General features: G+C 41.6%; 1 protein-coding gene across 3 annotated transcripts in view; it reads left to right on the top strand.

Annotated features, from left to right (window-relative positions):
• The window catches only part of MINDY4 (MINDY lysine 48 deubiquitinase 4), a 68,837-nt gene extending 55,121 nt beyond the window's left edge, over window positions 1-13,716 (top strand). For all 3 annotated transcript variants that reach the window (XM_027660647.1, XM_027660646.1, XM_027660648.1), the window contains 3 exons: window positions 3,175-3,355; window positions 7,657-7,729; window positions 12,557-13,716. In XM_027660647.1, coding sequence (XP_027516448.1) covers window positions 3,175-3,355; window positions 7,657-7,729; window positions 12,557-12,605 — 303 coding nt within the window. In that variant the 3' untranslated portion in view covers window positions 12,606-13,716. The remainder of the gene's footprint in view (window positions 1-3,174; window positions 3,356-7,656; window positions 7,730-12,556) is intronic.
• Window positions 13,717-16,932: the final 3,216 nt, after the last annotated feature.

Here is a 16,932-nt window from a genome sequence, read left to right on the forward strand (position 1 = left end):
AGCCAGAGCCAGCATTACAGGCATAGGGAACACACTGTCAGGCACTTGCTGGATGGCACACACACTCTGACTGAGCTTCATGGGTTTCCTGAGGAGTCAGAACATTGGGTGTTCCTGCTTGTTCTTCCCTGTCCTGCTTCAGGGTCCTGTTGTATTCCAGGATCACCACCAACCAACCTGGCCAGGCAAGTGAGGAAGAACTCACCCCTCAGCAGCTGGACCAGTTGAATGAGGGTGTACTTCTGTGTATGAAGGGTCTAGAGAGTAAGTCTGATGAGCAGCAGCTGAGGGAGCTGGGATTATTTAGCCTGGAGAAAAGGAGGCTCAGGGGAGACCTTATCGCTCTCTAGGACTCCCTGAAAGGAGGTTGTAGTGAAGTGGAAGTCGTCCTCTGCTCCCAGGCAACCACTGACAGGCCGAGAGGAAACGGCCTCAAGCTGTGCCAGGACAGATTCAGGTGGGACATCAGGAGGAATTTCTTCACTGAAAGGGGTAGTTAAGCATTGGAAGGGGCTACCCGGGGAGGTGGTGGAGTCACCATCCCTGGAGGTGTCCAAGGAATGACTGGACATGGCACTTGGTTCCGTGGTTTCGTTGACAAGGCCGTGTTTGGTTGAAGGTTGGACTCGATGATCCTGGAGGTCTTTTCCAACCTCAATGCTTCCACAATTCTGTCATTCCAGTCCGCTCAAAAACTGATGGCTGAAGAAGCAGCCAAAGGAGTCCTCACAATGAGGACTATCCTTACTTTGTCAGTAACATGGTTCCATATTAATACTGTAGAAAAAATCTAGACATGTTTTGCAGCTTGATGTTAAAAGACAGCAGCTGACCCTCGGCTAATGCAGGTGATGTAACCCAAATGAAGACTCCACCCTTCTTATGGGAGAGGAGGATTTGAGCTACAGTTTTAGACTCTTTATTGTCTCAAAGTTCATGCCCTCACTGCTCTCTGCAAGGGTTGGAATTGAAAACTATACATGTTTGGAGAATGTTCCTACAGCCCTTGATCATCTGCACAGTTTGTCCTGACTTCGTGGGAGTGAGAACTGCAGTGGATGTGGCTTTGAAAGTTCTGTATCTCTCTAATCTTATTTTGTCAAATGTTGTTTGATGGAGATGGGAAGTCACTTTTGCAGACATATGTAGGAGAAGACTGGCTGTTCTTTTTGGCTTTGGCTTATCTGCATATTAAAATATGCATCTTTGTGAGACTGAATCTTTTCATCCGTGTCCCTCTAAATTGCCATCTTTTGTTGCATCTACGTATTTCCCTTCTTGATGATTCCTGTTAGCAGTGTTATTGTAAGCTTGGAAAAAAATGTCTTTACTTTTAAGCCAAGAATTTACATAAAAAGCAAAACTGTTGCATAAAAGGCTGTTTTAAATAGATTTTTAGCGAAGTAATGAGTCAGAGAACAGTTACTTAATTAGCTGGAGACTTGTTGTCTAACATGAGAAGAAATTCTCATGGGGGAAGCAGTTGGATTTACACTCCTGTAACTCTTCAGATATAAATTCTAAATATCAATGATGACAAAAACACACACTCTTTATCACTTAGGATGCTGTTTAGAGTTTTAATTACAGCAGAATATATGTTGACTTCTTCCTTTTCACAGCATATTAGATGACATTTGCACCTGTGCCCAAGGTGAAGAACTGAGGGCTGCACTGTAGAATATCCACAAATCTGTGTCTACAAAACATGTATAAGAATTTTTCTGTTAAAACCCCCCCAGTTTCCAGCAGCATTCCACTGCAAGCAAAATGTTTAATTTCAGATTTGAGTTTCCCCGAGCAATTTATCAGAGATACAAAACCCAACAATTCAGTGGGGGGAAAAAGACAGCATTATTTGGAACCTTACAATACAGATTTCAATGACAGGAATAGAGCCAATAATAAATACCTGTTGTAGCTGAATATTAAAATCCTAGCTGGAAGAAATAAGGTTTCTTTGCTCCACCGAGCAATCTAACGATTAATTTTGCTCTCTTATTTACTCTGATGGAGCTAATATCCTTAATTGATACTGCAGCTTTATAATGATAGTTATTGATGGTATCTGTCTCAAAACACATTAGTGTGAGGTGAAGAAAATCCTACAAGATACTCACTGACCTCAGGGGATGCAGGAAATTCCATGACTCATTTTAAATCAGCATATATTGAGTTTCAAACCCAACACCAGTGATGCCGTAGCTCTGGGAGGTGAGCAATGCTTCCAGTTCATCCTGTTTGTTTCCCAGACTGTGTGTGTTGGTGTCCAGGTGTTTCAGATACATTCCTGAGCCCTCTGTGCTCCCAGGAAATGTGCAAATGTTCCCACCAGGATTGCAGTCCTCAGGGTTGGCTTACCTACTGCAGTGATGTTGGAATCCCCTTCCCTCACTGATTAGAGATTAAATCTCTTGAGCATTCGAGTTTAAAACATCTGTGAATGAGCATGAAAATCATTTAAGTGTAATTTCATACAGAATATTCAGAATATTTATAAATATACTTCCAACTTTCAGAAGGAGGGCAAAGGCTTTGTAAAGGCTTTTGTTAAAGAAATCATTGTGGTTTTTCAGGTGACAGTATTTCATTTTTAAGAATAATGAAGCAAAACAAGTGCTTTTGTTATTGGTTTCTTCTAATAGCTGAAAATCATTTATATATCTGGACTGTGAAGCTAAAAGAAGATGGTAAAGTGAAGGGAATGTATTATACTCTTAATTCAAGAAGGGATTTTGAGTTCAGCTGAGTTGCCCACACAGGGATTCTCATGTTATCTGAGATCCTATTAGTGTCTTGCCTGGCTTCCGGCTACTCTTGCATGAGAGCAGAGTCTCCCATTGGTCTCATGTTGCATTCCTGGCCTAAACTCACTGTGGTTTTACAGCTATTGCAGAAGATAGGGTTTCTTTTGCTTTTGATCATGTAGGATATGATCTTTTTGCTGTCAGGGTATTACAGCTGGATGTCATTACCTGCCTATAACTGAAAGCCAAGTATTTGCTTTGTATCTCCCCTGGTTTACTGAAGGTGTCCTCATCAAGACTCTGTAATGAGCCTTCCTTAAAGTCTGTAGACTGCAATAAATAAGTGATCTCATGAATTCCATGTTTTCCACAATTAATTGTTTCTCCCCCTGCCCCTCATGACATTCTAATGTTTTATATCTTTTAGGTTGGTTGCTACTTGAAGACCCCCAAGTACCCAATTTGGCTGGTATGCAGTGAGAGCCACTTCAGTGTCCTTTTCTGCTTGGAAAAGGATCTACTCAGTGACTGGAAAACGGGAAGGAGATTTGACCTTTACTACTATGATGGCTTGGCCAACCAGGACGAGGAGATCCGGTTGACAGTCGGTATGTGCAGCTCAGTCACTCTGCATCTCAGCTCTGGCGGTGGCAGCAGCATCACCACAGAAAGAAGAATCCAATAATACAAACAGTGATGGTCACAGGCATGAAATACTGCGTGCCTGTTTCCTAATTTCCATAATTAGCATTGGTGGTTAATTGGAAATTGGGTTTCGCAAGGAAATTTTGAGGATGAGCTGCTGAAAGGGTTGAAAGTGAGCATATGTCACTTTATACACACTGGTAAAGCATTCAGTGGTGCTGGTTTCCGAGGATCAGGTTGTGATCTGGCCTATTCATACTCTCAGGGCAGTATTTAAACCATATTTTACTACTCCCATTCTCCTTCACGTCACCTCACATCATTTCTACAGGCAGGAAATGCAAGTTTCCTCTTCCTCAACCCTCCACGACAGTAGGAAAAGGAGCAGGGAGGGTGAGGAAGCATGAAATCCTTGATGATGCTAGTAATCTGCTAAAAAAAAATCTCTTACCTGCCTGTAAACATACCTGCAAACACAAGCCTGCAAAAGATCTTCCAGCTTGTTACACTTCTTCTTTCAGGAAACCATGCCAAATTATCCAGCTGCTTTTACAGTAACTACACACTTGTCCAGCTGGAAGGCATTTGGATAAGTATCCTGATCCTTAGAAAGCACCTACTTACTGCCATATCAAGACATTCTTGACCACTACATTTTTATTTGCTAATAATATCTTACTTATCTTCTGTTTTCTTTCCCTCGATATATTTATACAATCTAATCTGTGATTCTTTGATAGTCAAATTCCTTCTCAGTCTTGAGGAGCCACTTTGTTGTAGCCTGCTCCTTAAAAATAAGTTGTCTCTGTTCCTTATTTGCACCAATATCCATGTTCTTGGACAGAATGGGTTATATTTGGGTGTTTTATGTTCTACTTGAGTCCATGTGGCAAAGCTGTTCATGCAGTGCTGGGGGCTTCAGCATCTCACAAGATTTGAGAGTGAATTCAATCATCATTCTGCCTGTTATTTATCCTCTTATTTTAATTCAAATCCCTGTCATTCTATTGTATGGGTCAAATTATGTATTATCTGAAAAAATGCTTAAACTTTTACAGGACTTTAGTTGCCAAGTGGTTCCCACATGGCCTCTCCCAGATAAAAATTACTTGGCAAGTTCAGGGCAGGACTAGAAACACGTTTTTTCTGTTGTGTTGCACCATGTAACATATGGTTCAAACCAGGAGCCCTTATCTGTCTTTCCATCATTAATAAATCAGGAGTGTTTCCAAAATCCAGAGCTGCCAGGTGCTCTAAGATCCCTGGATAAGGAATTGCTCAGAGCATGCATAAATTTTTCTCTTTACTGTTCAACCTGTCGTGGCATAGCTGTGTAGTTCTCCTCAGAGCCTAAACGTGCATGGAGAGATAGAAATCTCTTTGTTGTGGCTGTGGCCTCTTCCAGGGATGTGTCCCAGTAAATCCCCTGTTATCTGTGACATTCTGCAAAAGGCAGTAAAATGCAAATATTTTCATCATTCCAGGGAAGCCCTGACCTGGTTCTGGCTGTGCAATAATCCTCTGCTATGTTAACATTTATAATATGTTCTCTCCAAGTGAAGATATAGGGAATTTTTGTAAAATCTGTTTTAAAAAAAAAATCTTTCTTATGTCTCCTTTGTTCGTACCTTCAACTCAGGATCCTTTTCAAAGTGTTTTCAGACAGCAACTGGATAATTGCTTAGAATAATATAACTAAATTCCCCAGAAGATTCTTCCAGAGTCACAGACACCATCCTCAACCCCTTTTCAGATCCCATGGAAGGCAGCACAAGCAATGAAATCTGTGGTGGTGCTCAGTTTCTCACTACCTTTAGCTTAGAATGTAAGTGGAGATAAAAGAGATTATATTCACATCCTTCTTGTTGTTGATGGCTCCAGGATGGAAGAGTGGTACTTCAATATTACTTGCTCTCAATGAGTTGTATGAAACACTTAAACACACAATTTTTTAGTTAATTAAGGTCTCTAAGTGTTCCTGTAAGATACACCTTTAGTGATATTTTTCTTTCCTATCCCTTTTTGTGAAAAATCTCCCTTCAGACCTTTTGGTTGGAAGAATTCAAAGCTGAAAATGCCAACATTCATCCAGTGGGCAGTGACTTGGAAAGGCAGCCCTGCCATGTGCCTCTCCTGCTACCTGTGCTGTGGTCAGGACAGTGGCTGTTGTTTCTCACTATGAGAACATACAGAACATCAGTATCAGGAATTCCTGGTGGTGTCCAAATACTGTTGGAGACCTCTAATGGACCCTGTCCAGAGAAGGGAATGGAGCTGGGAAAGGGTCTGGAGCACCAGGAGCAGCTGAGGAAGTAGGAGGGGGCTCAACCTGGAGAAAAGGAGGCTCAGGGAAGAACTTTTGAGTCTCTACAACTCCCTGACAGGAGGTTATAGCAGGTGGGGTTGGTTTCTTCTCCCAGGTAACGAGTCATAGGACAAGAGGAAATGGCCTCAAGTTGTTCCAGGGGAGGTTTAGATTGGATATTGGGAAAAATTTCTTCACAGAAAGGGTTGTCAAGCATCAGAACAGGCTGCCCAGGGAAGGGGTGGAATCACCATTCCTGGAAGATTTCAGAAACCATGGTGGCACTTGAGGACATGGCTCAGTGTTGAACAAGGTGGTGGTGCTGGGTTGGCAGTTGGACTTGATGATCTTAAAGGTTCCATCCTCGATGATTCTATGATTCTATGTTATAAACTCTTCAATATTAGGATAAAAGAGACTCTTTTAAAGTTAAGAGGTTCAGGTGTAGCTCAAAGTTCCTGAGGATCTCGGAAAAAACTGCCAGCACTTTATGCACTTCTAAATATTGTCCATTTCCTACTCCAGCCCTTACATTCATTCAGAGTTCTCTGCATGTATTTATACTGATCAGATTAACACACAAGGGAGAGCCAGGTTCTCTCTATGACATGAGAAAGTCAGATCTATCTGAGACTGGCAGCTGGGAATGTAAGAACAATTCCCTCCCATCCTGTCTGCAGCAGTCTCACTAAAGCAGACCCAAATCCTACACCCTGTCTTGGCAACACTCATTGCTTGCAACCAATCCACTGGCTGGATGACAGACAGAGAAGAAGAAAGAGAAAAAAAAAAAGTAACCTGCTACAGTTTAAATGTTTTACTCCAAAACAGGAAACAGCTGAGCAGACTGACATCCAAGCTGTTTGCAGGATGTTTTGTCCCTGGGAAGTTCAGCGACTACTTTCACTGTTGACAGATCCCCTGTCTGAGACAGTGACCTCTCTGTTTTCCCTGAAACAGTGGGATTCCTCTCCATCCCAAAGGAATGCTCACAGCCTGGGGCAGCTCTCTGATAATCCAACCCAACCTCCTCTTCTCCTGTCTGTGCATTGCTTGCTAAGTAGTCAAGGGACAATCTTCTTTTCCAGGGTAAAAGAGTCTTAAACCAGTTTGGGCTGGACTTGGGGTTTGCTGTTCCAGTGTTTTACTACCACCATTCTTAGTATTTGAGTAACAGCAATTACTTGCTCAGTAATTACAACATGTGTTGTGAAATAAAAGCCTCATGACAGCCCTCATTTTCTGATCTGTGGTTTTCCTTGAAACCATCTCTGTATTAGTGAACTATCCTGGGTCAGGGCACGTGGTTTAGTGGTGGGTGTGTCAGTGCTGGCTTGATGGTTGGACCCGGGGATCTGAGAGGTCTCTTCCAACCTTAATATTTCTATGGTTCAATGAGTCTGAACACTGTCCCACGATCATCCTGACTGTTCAGTAGCCAGCACAATTCTGGGCAAGCTTCTGGCCCAGAACAACTAATTCTGGGCACAATAATATATTTAAATGTATTTCCCAAAAAAATGTATTTCCCATGAGCCGTAGTTGTTGTATCTACTCTAAGTATTCCCAGCCCTGTCTGTGGCCACTCTTTTTAGGTCATAGAGTCATAGAATGGTTTGGTTTGGAAAGAATCTTAAAGATCATCTCATTCCAAACCCCCTGCCATGGGTAGAGACACCTTCCACTAGATGAGGTTGCACCAAGCCCCATCCAGCCCAGCCTTGGATACTTCCAGGGATGGGGCATCCATCCAGATGGTGTGAATGAGGGCAGGAGATGGTGTTCAAGTGACAGCAGTGCTCACCCTCCAGGGTATTTCGGTCCAAAGTGGGCTGGGAGATGTGCAGTGTGAGTGATAATCCATCACTTCTGTGTGTGGAGTTCCTATGAGCCATTGTGGGATCCTGTATGAATAGAAGTGATTCCAGCCACTGACAAATGTGTGTTTTGTCTCTGCAGATACAACTCAGGTGTGCACTGAAGATAAAGAAAATGATCTCACTCCTCCACTTGAGCATTGTATTAGGACAAAGTAAGTGAAATGACAGGTTTTCATGCAGAAAATACTCAGTCACTGATATAAAGAATGTACATAGGGCTGGAGCGTAGTAAAAATATTAGTGCAAGTAAACTTGTTAAAAATTACTGCTTAAAAATCTGGAAGGATCTGAACAGGCCAGGCTGTGATGATAATGACACATTTAATTGTGTGTTATTGTAGCTAATGTTGACCTGGCAAAGGTGTTCACTTCATTCTTAGAGGAGCTTTCATGACATCACCAAGAACTGACTGAGCCAGATTTGGTTTGAGAGCACAACTTGGTTTCAAGAGATGTAAATTTAGATTCCCAAAAGTGGTTGCTCCCTGTTGCAGAGATGTAAGGAGAAAAGGAGAAAGTTTATTCCATTTTTGTTAGTCTGTTCTGAAAAGTGTAGTTGCACTGGGGGACTTGGGTATCATTTTCTAGGGTTGAAGCCCTTTTTTCTCAATAGTCTCAGTTTTCTCCAACTGTCTGTGGGCAGCAAAGAGTTTGTCAAGACCACAAAACACTGTATTTTGTGCAGGCATTCATGACAGCTCTTAGCTCATATTCTCTCCCTAAAGACAAGGCTAGTTCCTGTCCTGTTAGGATTCTCATGGCCATTTTGAGGTTTATATGATATTAAACTATGGGCTTTTAAACAACTTATCCAAGTCATACTGAAGTTAATGGGAACATTTTCAGCTTAGTGAGACATGAAAGAAAGAAAATGGAGAAATTTAACTGGGTAGAAAAATCAGCTTTATATCAGCTCCAGCATGGCTTGGAAAGTTACTATCTGGATGTCTCTGGAGCAAGAAGTAAAAGCCTCATTGTCAAAGACCGTGACATTTGTTAAATCAGCAAGCCAAGCTTCAGGTTTCTCTTGCAATTTCCCTCCTCTCTTTGCCATATTTTGTTCTGTAAAAAAAATCCCCATCAAAAAATAAATAAATAAGGTCAAGGGCTGCCAAACAGTGTGTTGATGAAGGGCTGCCATTATAAAGCTACAAGAAGGCTACAAGAAGGCATCCTGAAAGGTGACAGCAGTGACATCAGTCCAGGCTCCCTGCACATACAGATTTTATTGATTCCTCTCTTCCAGTAACACATAAGCATGACTCCAAACTAGAATAAATAATGTGTAACCTCAGTACCCCCCACAGGGGGAATAATGCATGCAACTACTTAAAGTTGCTCTCAGAATATCTTCCATTCCTGGCGTTGTATCAGTTATACAGTGTTTGTAATGCTGGTGTTTGTTTATTTTAAGCTCCCTGCTTTAATCTGCTGGAGAGGTAAATTAGCAGCAAATTCCAGTGCCAGTTTATTTTGTTTGTACCATTCTCAGGACTGTCTGATTTACCCTGATCATTTTGGCTCCTTGTTTTCAGTGGTCTCCATTTGCTTTGGGCCTGTTTATTTAAGTGTGGCCTTGCTGCAAAAGGTTTTTCATGTTAAATTTTTCCCTTTTGTTTTAAGAACTTTCTCTTCAAACTACGAAACAGCATATAAGGAAAAGTAAAACCAAACCCAACTAACCAATGTTTTAACAAATTGGGAAATAAAAAAAAAATGAATGTTTTCTATTGTAAAACCATGGAAATCACTCCTAAGCTAATTTTTAGTAAAGCAAGCAAAGAGCTGTTAACTAATTTTGATGAAGTATTCATGATGAAGGTCCCTATCAAACTTTTCTCATCAAAAAATGTAGGATAATTTCTCAGGCAGAGCGGAGAATTTCGCAGTCTGTACAATCAGAACTGAGAAGATTAACTGTTATTTATTGGTTTTATTGTTGATTGTGGTTTTTTTCCTTTCATTCACATGCCTCAGTTCTGTTTTAATCCATGACATTCCCATTGTTTACCTCAATATGTGAGCACCACCATCCTGTAAAACACTGAGTTCTCTGCCCAACATCTGTCTGCTATTTGTTCTCTTATCCTCTCCCAAAGGGGAAAGTGCATATGTAATATAGACTGTTTCTGTCTTTAGAGTTTTATTATTATTATTATCAGGAGAGAAGGGTTGTTTTGCTTCTGCAGGAGGAGGAGGCTCGTGTTTCCAGTCTATAAAATGTCAGAAGAGTGAGGTTTGAGTTTTAAAGCAGGTGGCTGGAGTGACCAGTCACCAACAGGTATCACTATAACATGCAGGCTGCCAAAAAAAGGTTCAGGACAAGCAGAAGTGCTTTTATTGTGGCTCTCAGCCCCAGACATCTGTGGGAGCAGTCAGATTCTGAGCAAGGGATGTCTGGAATGTGCATCCCTGTGTTGTTTTGGAGATGCCGTGCAGACATCTTATCCTGCTCTTCTCTGAAGAACTCTCTTATATCACAGCCCTGATCCTCGGCACAGGAGGAAATAACATCTGTTAGCTCTGCCTGAGGGGAATAAAACTGGGATCTGATATTGCAATCTGAATTCAGAGGTATATTTTGTTAACCCTCTACCACCAGTCTGTGCTGGTGGGGCTGTGTGATGCCTCAGTGCATCTGTTTGGCTTTGAAGTGAGACAACCATTGGGAATTTAATGGAGAAGAGGAGAACGTGGGCATTTCACCCTGAATTACTGATGTGCTCTGAAACAATACCAAATTATTAGTCCAGGAGATACTCACTGAATGTTATTCCAGACTGAGCATTGTTCAGGGCCTGAACTGGTTCCTCCTCAGTTCCCGTTAACTCCGTGACCCCGGGGTGAGGTTCTAATTGAACCACACGGGTCAAATGTAGTTTTAGTTTTGCTAATCTGATAAATTATAATTGAATCAGCAGCTAGAAAATGCCTTGCACTGGAATTACTTCGTGGCAGGATAGTTTGGGGAAGGGATCCTCCTGCATTGTCTGGGCAGTTTTGTTTCTGTCTGTAAATAAAAGACTTGTTTAGCACCTGTGAGTGAGATCCCCACTGTTTGACACCTCTTCTTGTGCACATTCAGTAGTGGAAAAAGGCTTTGTACCCATGTCCATGGGAGCAAACGGCCAAAGGCTGCTTTTCAGTCTAAAAAATGGTTTGAAAATAAACCCAGGAGATAAGGCTTGTTCTCTAAGTTGCCTTCAGCCCTGATTCAAAATATAATTTTCTGTTTAAACTCTTTATGGAAAGCCTGCTTTAAAAAAGACCAGTTCCTCACTGTAGAGTGATTAACAACATCTTTAACAACATCTTTAACAGCAAAAATGGTGTCACATTATGAGTATTTCCAGAGTACAGTGTAGTCTCAGAGCAGGTTTCACTCTGTGTCTTTTGGCCTCTGTGGGGTCTCTGTGGATCCCTCTCAAAGCTTTAATCACCCTGGTGAGGTCGAAGGTTGCACTTTGGAAAGCCTGTACACAAAGATTAGGGATGATTTTCAGGATTTTATTACCTGAAAAATCCAGTGGGGACAGAAGGTGGCAATTGTATTTTCCACTTGCATTGGATCATTTTGGGGGTGATATTCTGAAGACCTCTCACCACTGGCAAATGCCAGGTCGAATATCCTCAGCTAGAACATATTCTGCTCTTAGCTTAAGATGTGAGACATCTCTGCTGTGTATTCCTGCTAAGTCCTGGGATGGGAAACAGTCTTTCTGCAGTTTTTTTTTTTTTAAATTTTTATTTTCTCAGCAAAGTGAAAAACACAGAAGGAAAAATTTCACAACAGCCCTCAGATGGTCACTTCCTTTGAGACATTGCTCTGAATGCTGCATGGATTCAGCTTTTGGTTTTGTTTTACACTTAATTGACTTGCTCAGCAAAAGGCCTGAGCTGCCATACCCTTGCTGACACATCCTTTCCTCGGTGACAGGAGGAATGTGGCACTCTGGCAACTCACCGTGGCCTCCACCCCCTCCCCAGTGTCTCACTGCTCTGAACACGCTCCCTAGAAAGATTTTCAAAACAGATTTTCAAAACACTCAACACCGAGAATGTAAGAGTTTCATTCCCAGAAAATGTGGGCCATGACCTTGCAAATGAGAAGTGCCCCAGACAAGGGTGGATTTGTACCATGAGGGGCTCTGACTGTGGAGGCAGTTGACTCAATGCAGTGTGACTGGAGAGCATCGTCCTGCTTTGACCAAGTCTTGGTTCAGATCTTTGTCTTCTGCTGTGATCTGAAGACACACTTTGTGACAAATTCAGGGTTAATATTTCCTTTGCATTGTCACATTTCTGAAGCCAAGCTGAGCTTTGGCAGCCAGTGCAGGGCAAGGAATTAAAACATGGAATTGTTTTGTGCATGTTTGTTTGGACTCACCTGGAAATGCTGTTCTCAGTGTGCAACTTCAGTGTTATTCTGAAGAGGGAATAAGGGCAGAGAGAGGCAAAACCTCAGCATAGGAAAAGCAAAACATCACCATTAAAATGAGGCATTGAATGCTTTGAAGGAACCAAGGTGAGGAGCAAAGATAAATGAAGTGGTCTGGGTGCAGGGTCTCGGAGTCAGAGAGTTCCTGATCAGAGCCCTGCTGAAGAGGAGGGTGCAAATTACCTGCTAACAGCTGAGACTGAATATCCTGCTTATATAGGGTTAATTCTTGTACCCTTCTTGGGTATTCCCTGTGGTCTTTAACATGAAGGTCCTTGTTCTGAACTAGCTGCTGCTGAGGACTCTCTGTTGCCAAGGAGGGACTGGAGGAAAGGCTGAGGAGACACCTTCAGCCTTGGGCACCTAAAATGAGGGGGTAGAGCCACTTCAGTTCTGTTCTTTCCCTTTGAGATGTGGTTAGTTATCCCAGACAAGTCCATCCCAATCCCTCTAAGGTTTGCTGGGTGGTTGAGGGATGTGGGTTTGCCTCTCCAAGGACCTGATTAACTGATGGATGTCAAATGGTTGCTCTCATTTCCAGGTGGCAAGGAGCTGTCATCGACTGGAATGGCACGGAACCAATCTTGTGACTGACCTGACCTGCATTTTATTGGCCAGGACAAAAAGGAAACGACTGAATTAGCACATTCCTATTCCCACCAATAAAGGAAATAGGACAAGAGTTGTGCAGTGTCTGTTGAGGAAGAATGACATGGTTTACAGGCTGGAGGAGTTTCAGCTCAATCACCTTGTGCTTCAGATATTTTGCGTAAAATATAAACAACACTTACGTAAATCCCTTGTCACTGCCTTAGGCATAAAACTTCTGAGGGCAGGCGGAGTTCCCACCACCAAACCAAGGTTACAGATGAAGCAGTGAAGTCGTCAACGTCCCCTTGAGGTCTCTTTCTGGATCCACTCTGTATCCTGCAATTGTTTGAAAGCATCTGATGAAAGATGCTGAACCCAGATTTCTCTCTCTGGGCATGCCTTCTCTGTGCTGCCTTGTTCTTCTCCAGCAAAATTCCAGTGCCAGTATTAAATATCATCCGAGAAGAATATATTCACTTCCTTACCTGCTATTATAAGCACTATATAGATTGGTGACCATAAGGGCTTTTCAGATAAAGCCTGGCCTATACAAAGTTCTTGTTGTGTCATAAATTTGCAGTAAGGATTGTGGTTTTGTGTTATCAGGATAATAGCACTAGTACATTCTTGCTACTGGGTGCAGTTGGTGTGTAACAGTGCCTCATGCTGATATAGCTCATTTTTCTTCCTGGATAAGAGGCAGCTGTATCAGTATCTTTACATTTATACTGTTACTTATACTCCCAAGTTACAGATTAGATCTGTGGTTTGCTCCTTCAGAATTACAAATAAACCATAAGAGTTGTTAGGTTTGAAATTTAAATGGTGCCTATCTGTGATAGATACCAATTTTCATGATTAAATAAAGTGCATGTACTGGAATGAGGTACTGTGGAGACATATCATGAGGTACTGAAGCAGCAGTTTGTATTCTGAAATTAATTCTGTGACATGTTTTAGCAGCACTTGACCAAGATTGGAACAAGTTACTGTACTGAAGATTGGAGAAAAATGCCTTGGAAAAAAGGCAGATAAATGGTCTTTCTAGAATTATTCTTCTCTCTTGAGAGTGAATATTTCATGAGAGTTTAATAAAGAACTTTTACTTTCTGATGTTGATCATAGCACCTTCTTCCTAGTTGGTATGCAAACTCCTCTGAGTCCCGATAAACTCATGGAAAATCAATTTCCATCAAAAATTCAGTGTGTATGTAGTGTGGAGAAACCAAAAGGACTCTGCAAATAAAGATCTTGGGAAATTAGATTTGAAAACCAACTTGAATATGAGCCATAACAAAGTATCAGAAAGGTTTAGATAGCCTTTGGATGAGTGTCTGTCTCCCCCTTAGCTTCCCATTCACATCAAATATCTATATCTTAGAATCATGGAATGGTTTAGGTTAGAAGGGACCTTAAAGATCATCCAGTTCCAACCCCCTGCCATGGGCAGGGACACCTTCCACCAGCCCAGGTTGCTCCAAGCCCCGTCCAACCTGGCCTTGGACACTTCAGGGATGTGGCAGCCACAGCTTCTGTTGCCTCATCACCCTCACAGGAAAGAATATCTTCCAAATATCTGATCTAAACCTGCCCACTGTCAGTTTAAAGCCATTCTATGCAGTAAAGCATCTCAGAGTTTCAGTAATTTTAATTTTATTTAATTCACTGTAATATAACGTGTTTGGTTTAGAGCAGTAGACAAACTTCATGAGATGCAGATCTCCCATTCAGCCCCTGAGGCATCATCAGCATCACCTCATTCCTGACTCTCCTACAGGGATGTTGGCAAACCCTTTTATCTCTGTGTACAGGGATGTGTTTGTACTGTCAGCTACAGGGAGATTCAATTATACCTTTAAGATACTGGCCTCACTGTGAGCTTCGGTATTTCTGGGAGTGGGAGATCCCAAACAGCCAAAAATCCCTCTTCCAAAGCCTTTTTCCCCTCTCAAAATTTCTGTGTTCTAAAGCCCACACTTTGTTTCATGAAGCAAATATACTTTAATTTTCCCACCTGTCTCACAGGGAGATTTTACATCTATAATGCAAAGCAAGATTTTTTTTTTTTTTTTTTCAGAATGCATTTGGACAGAAAATACTGTAGAGATGACAAATGCTGGAAGATTTTTGGAACCAAAAAAATTCCTTTCTGGATTTTCCAGTGTAGTAAACCTGCACCATTTATTTTAAAGCTCTGCTTTAAAGTGTGTCAGTTTGGAGATAACCTTCCACTCCCTGATAGCAGAGCAGCACAGATAAGTGTGTTCATCTGGGGAAGGGGGGGAGCTATTTTGTGACAGGCCAGATTTTATCTGACTGAAATGTGGATGTTTGCAGTGCAGATGTGTCCAGAGGATCTGTTCTCCTCTGGTCAGAGGAGGGGAGATATCAGGGTGTGATTTATCTTTGCTTTAGGATGAGAAGAACTGTGTGCCAGACTGTAGGTTGGTGAGTGTAAAGGGAGCCCAAGGGGATTCCTCCAATGGATTTTATCCATGAAGATAAAAGGATTTTCAGAGTATAAGAAAGAGGGTAGATTAGTGAATAGGGCTTGGAAATAGATTGTGTTTTATGGATTATCTTGGAGGATAAATGAAGATGAGGAGAGGCCTTGAACTCTGACCCTTTTTCTAAAACAGACTCCAAACAACTTTGAGACTTCTTCATCACTGGCTATGGGGAGTATTTTTGTGAAAACTGTTCCAACAGATCTTTCTCACCTGTTGTCTGTCATTGTGTCCTTGTATATTTGTTCTGAAAAGTCCACTGTCCGCCTGCCATCTATTTAGGAAGAACTAACTCCAGATTCAACTGTTTCCTCACTCACAAAGGCAGAAATAAAGCAGCTGGACAACACCTCCCCAAACCCTCACTTACCACCTGTGTAGGGTAAATCCACTGAGCTGGAACACTGAGAACCTCAGCATTTCTAAGCTCCTTCCCCCATTCTTGCTCCTGGAACCTAAAGGCAGGATCTTCCTTCCCCAGTGTCCTTACTAGGCAAAGGAACAGCTCTTCAGATTTTCTAGGATGTGTTTACATATGGAAGAAATCCCCAACCAGAACAATAATTTATATCTAAATATTCTCAAAAAATAATGCCAGAGCATTACCTGATCACTGTCTGCTTCAAGAAGAAGACTTGCATGTTTTTATTCAATATAAAGTGCCAGAAATTATTTCCCTTTAGATCTTAAGGGGCTTTTGAGTCAATCAGGCAAAGCAATGCAAAATGTTATATGGTAATACAAAAACCTTTGCACAGATCTGTGTAGAAACGTCCTGTTCCAGCAGCCTGCATCCATTTTTTTTTTCTAAATTATATTTTCCTCTTCATTGTTTCTCTTTTTTCTTTGCCCAAATAATGTGACTTCCTGAAACAACCAAAACAGCGAGACTTTGATAATTGAGCATTAAAAGACAGGGGTGACATTGGCACTTAGTCTGCATGATGCCTTCAATTCATTATCTTGTCTTTGTGGCATAAAGAATTACACCCTGTGCTGAAAACTGACCCTTTAACTAACAACAGACATGGCATATTGGGTATGGAGATGAATATGTAAACAGAGCCACTATTTTGGCAAGGTCTCATATATACCACCTTTGTACAAAGTGTTTATTTAGCTTTGTCTTGTACAGAATGTCCTGTACAAATAAAACATCTAGAGGGATGGTCAGAGAGTAAAAGCCCAGATTTCCTCTTCATTTTTTTTTAATAGTTAATTTTCTAGTGGAAATTTATCTAGGAGATTAAATTGCAAATCTTTCATGGGCCTCATCGGGTCAGTGGAGTAATAATGAGAAGCAGCAAACAGCTGTGAAAAAAATCATTGTGGGTAAAATTCACACTTAATTTTTTGATAAATCTGCTGCTACTTGTTTTTCTACATATCTGCCCTTACACTGGTCAAATCTGAGAAAACTTTGGGATGTGATGGCTGACATCATTGTGGAATCTCTGCAGTCACTGTGTGTTTGGCTCCCAGGTAGAGAAAAAACGACAACGTTGAGTCTGTTGTTTCCAAGTTTTCACTTTTCTGGGGCAGATTCCATTTTGTTTATGTTTGCAATGTATCTAATGGGCTAATTTGAAAAGACAGGAAATGGTCACTTCAGAAATCAGAGGGAAGCTGAAGAGCCTGGAAAGGATGAAACCACCATCAGCCAAGTTTTCCAGCAGTGGGAAGTGGTTTGGGGGCTCTGAAGATTCAACTGCTGAAAGTGAAATACCTGGAGAAGGCACCATTTCCTCGTGGTGGTGGGGAGCCCCATGAAACCACAAGGACCTCAAATCACTGGTTATTTCTGAAAATACTGGCACCA

Source organism: Corapipo altera, unplaced genomic scaffold (genome assembly GCF_003945725.1).
Source record: "Corapipo altera isolate COAL_440 unplaced genomic scaffold, ASM394572v1 126, whole genome shotgun sequence".
NCBI lineage: Eukaryota > Metazoa > Chordata > Aves > Passeriformes > Pipridae > Corapipo > Corapipo altera.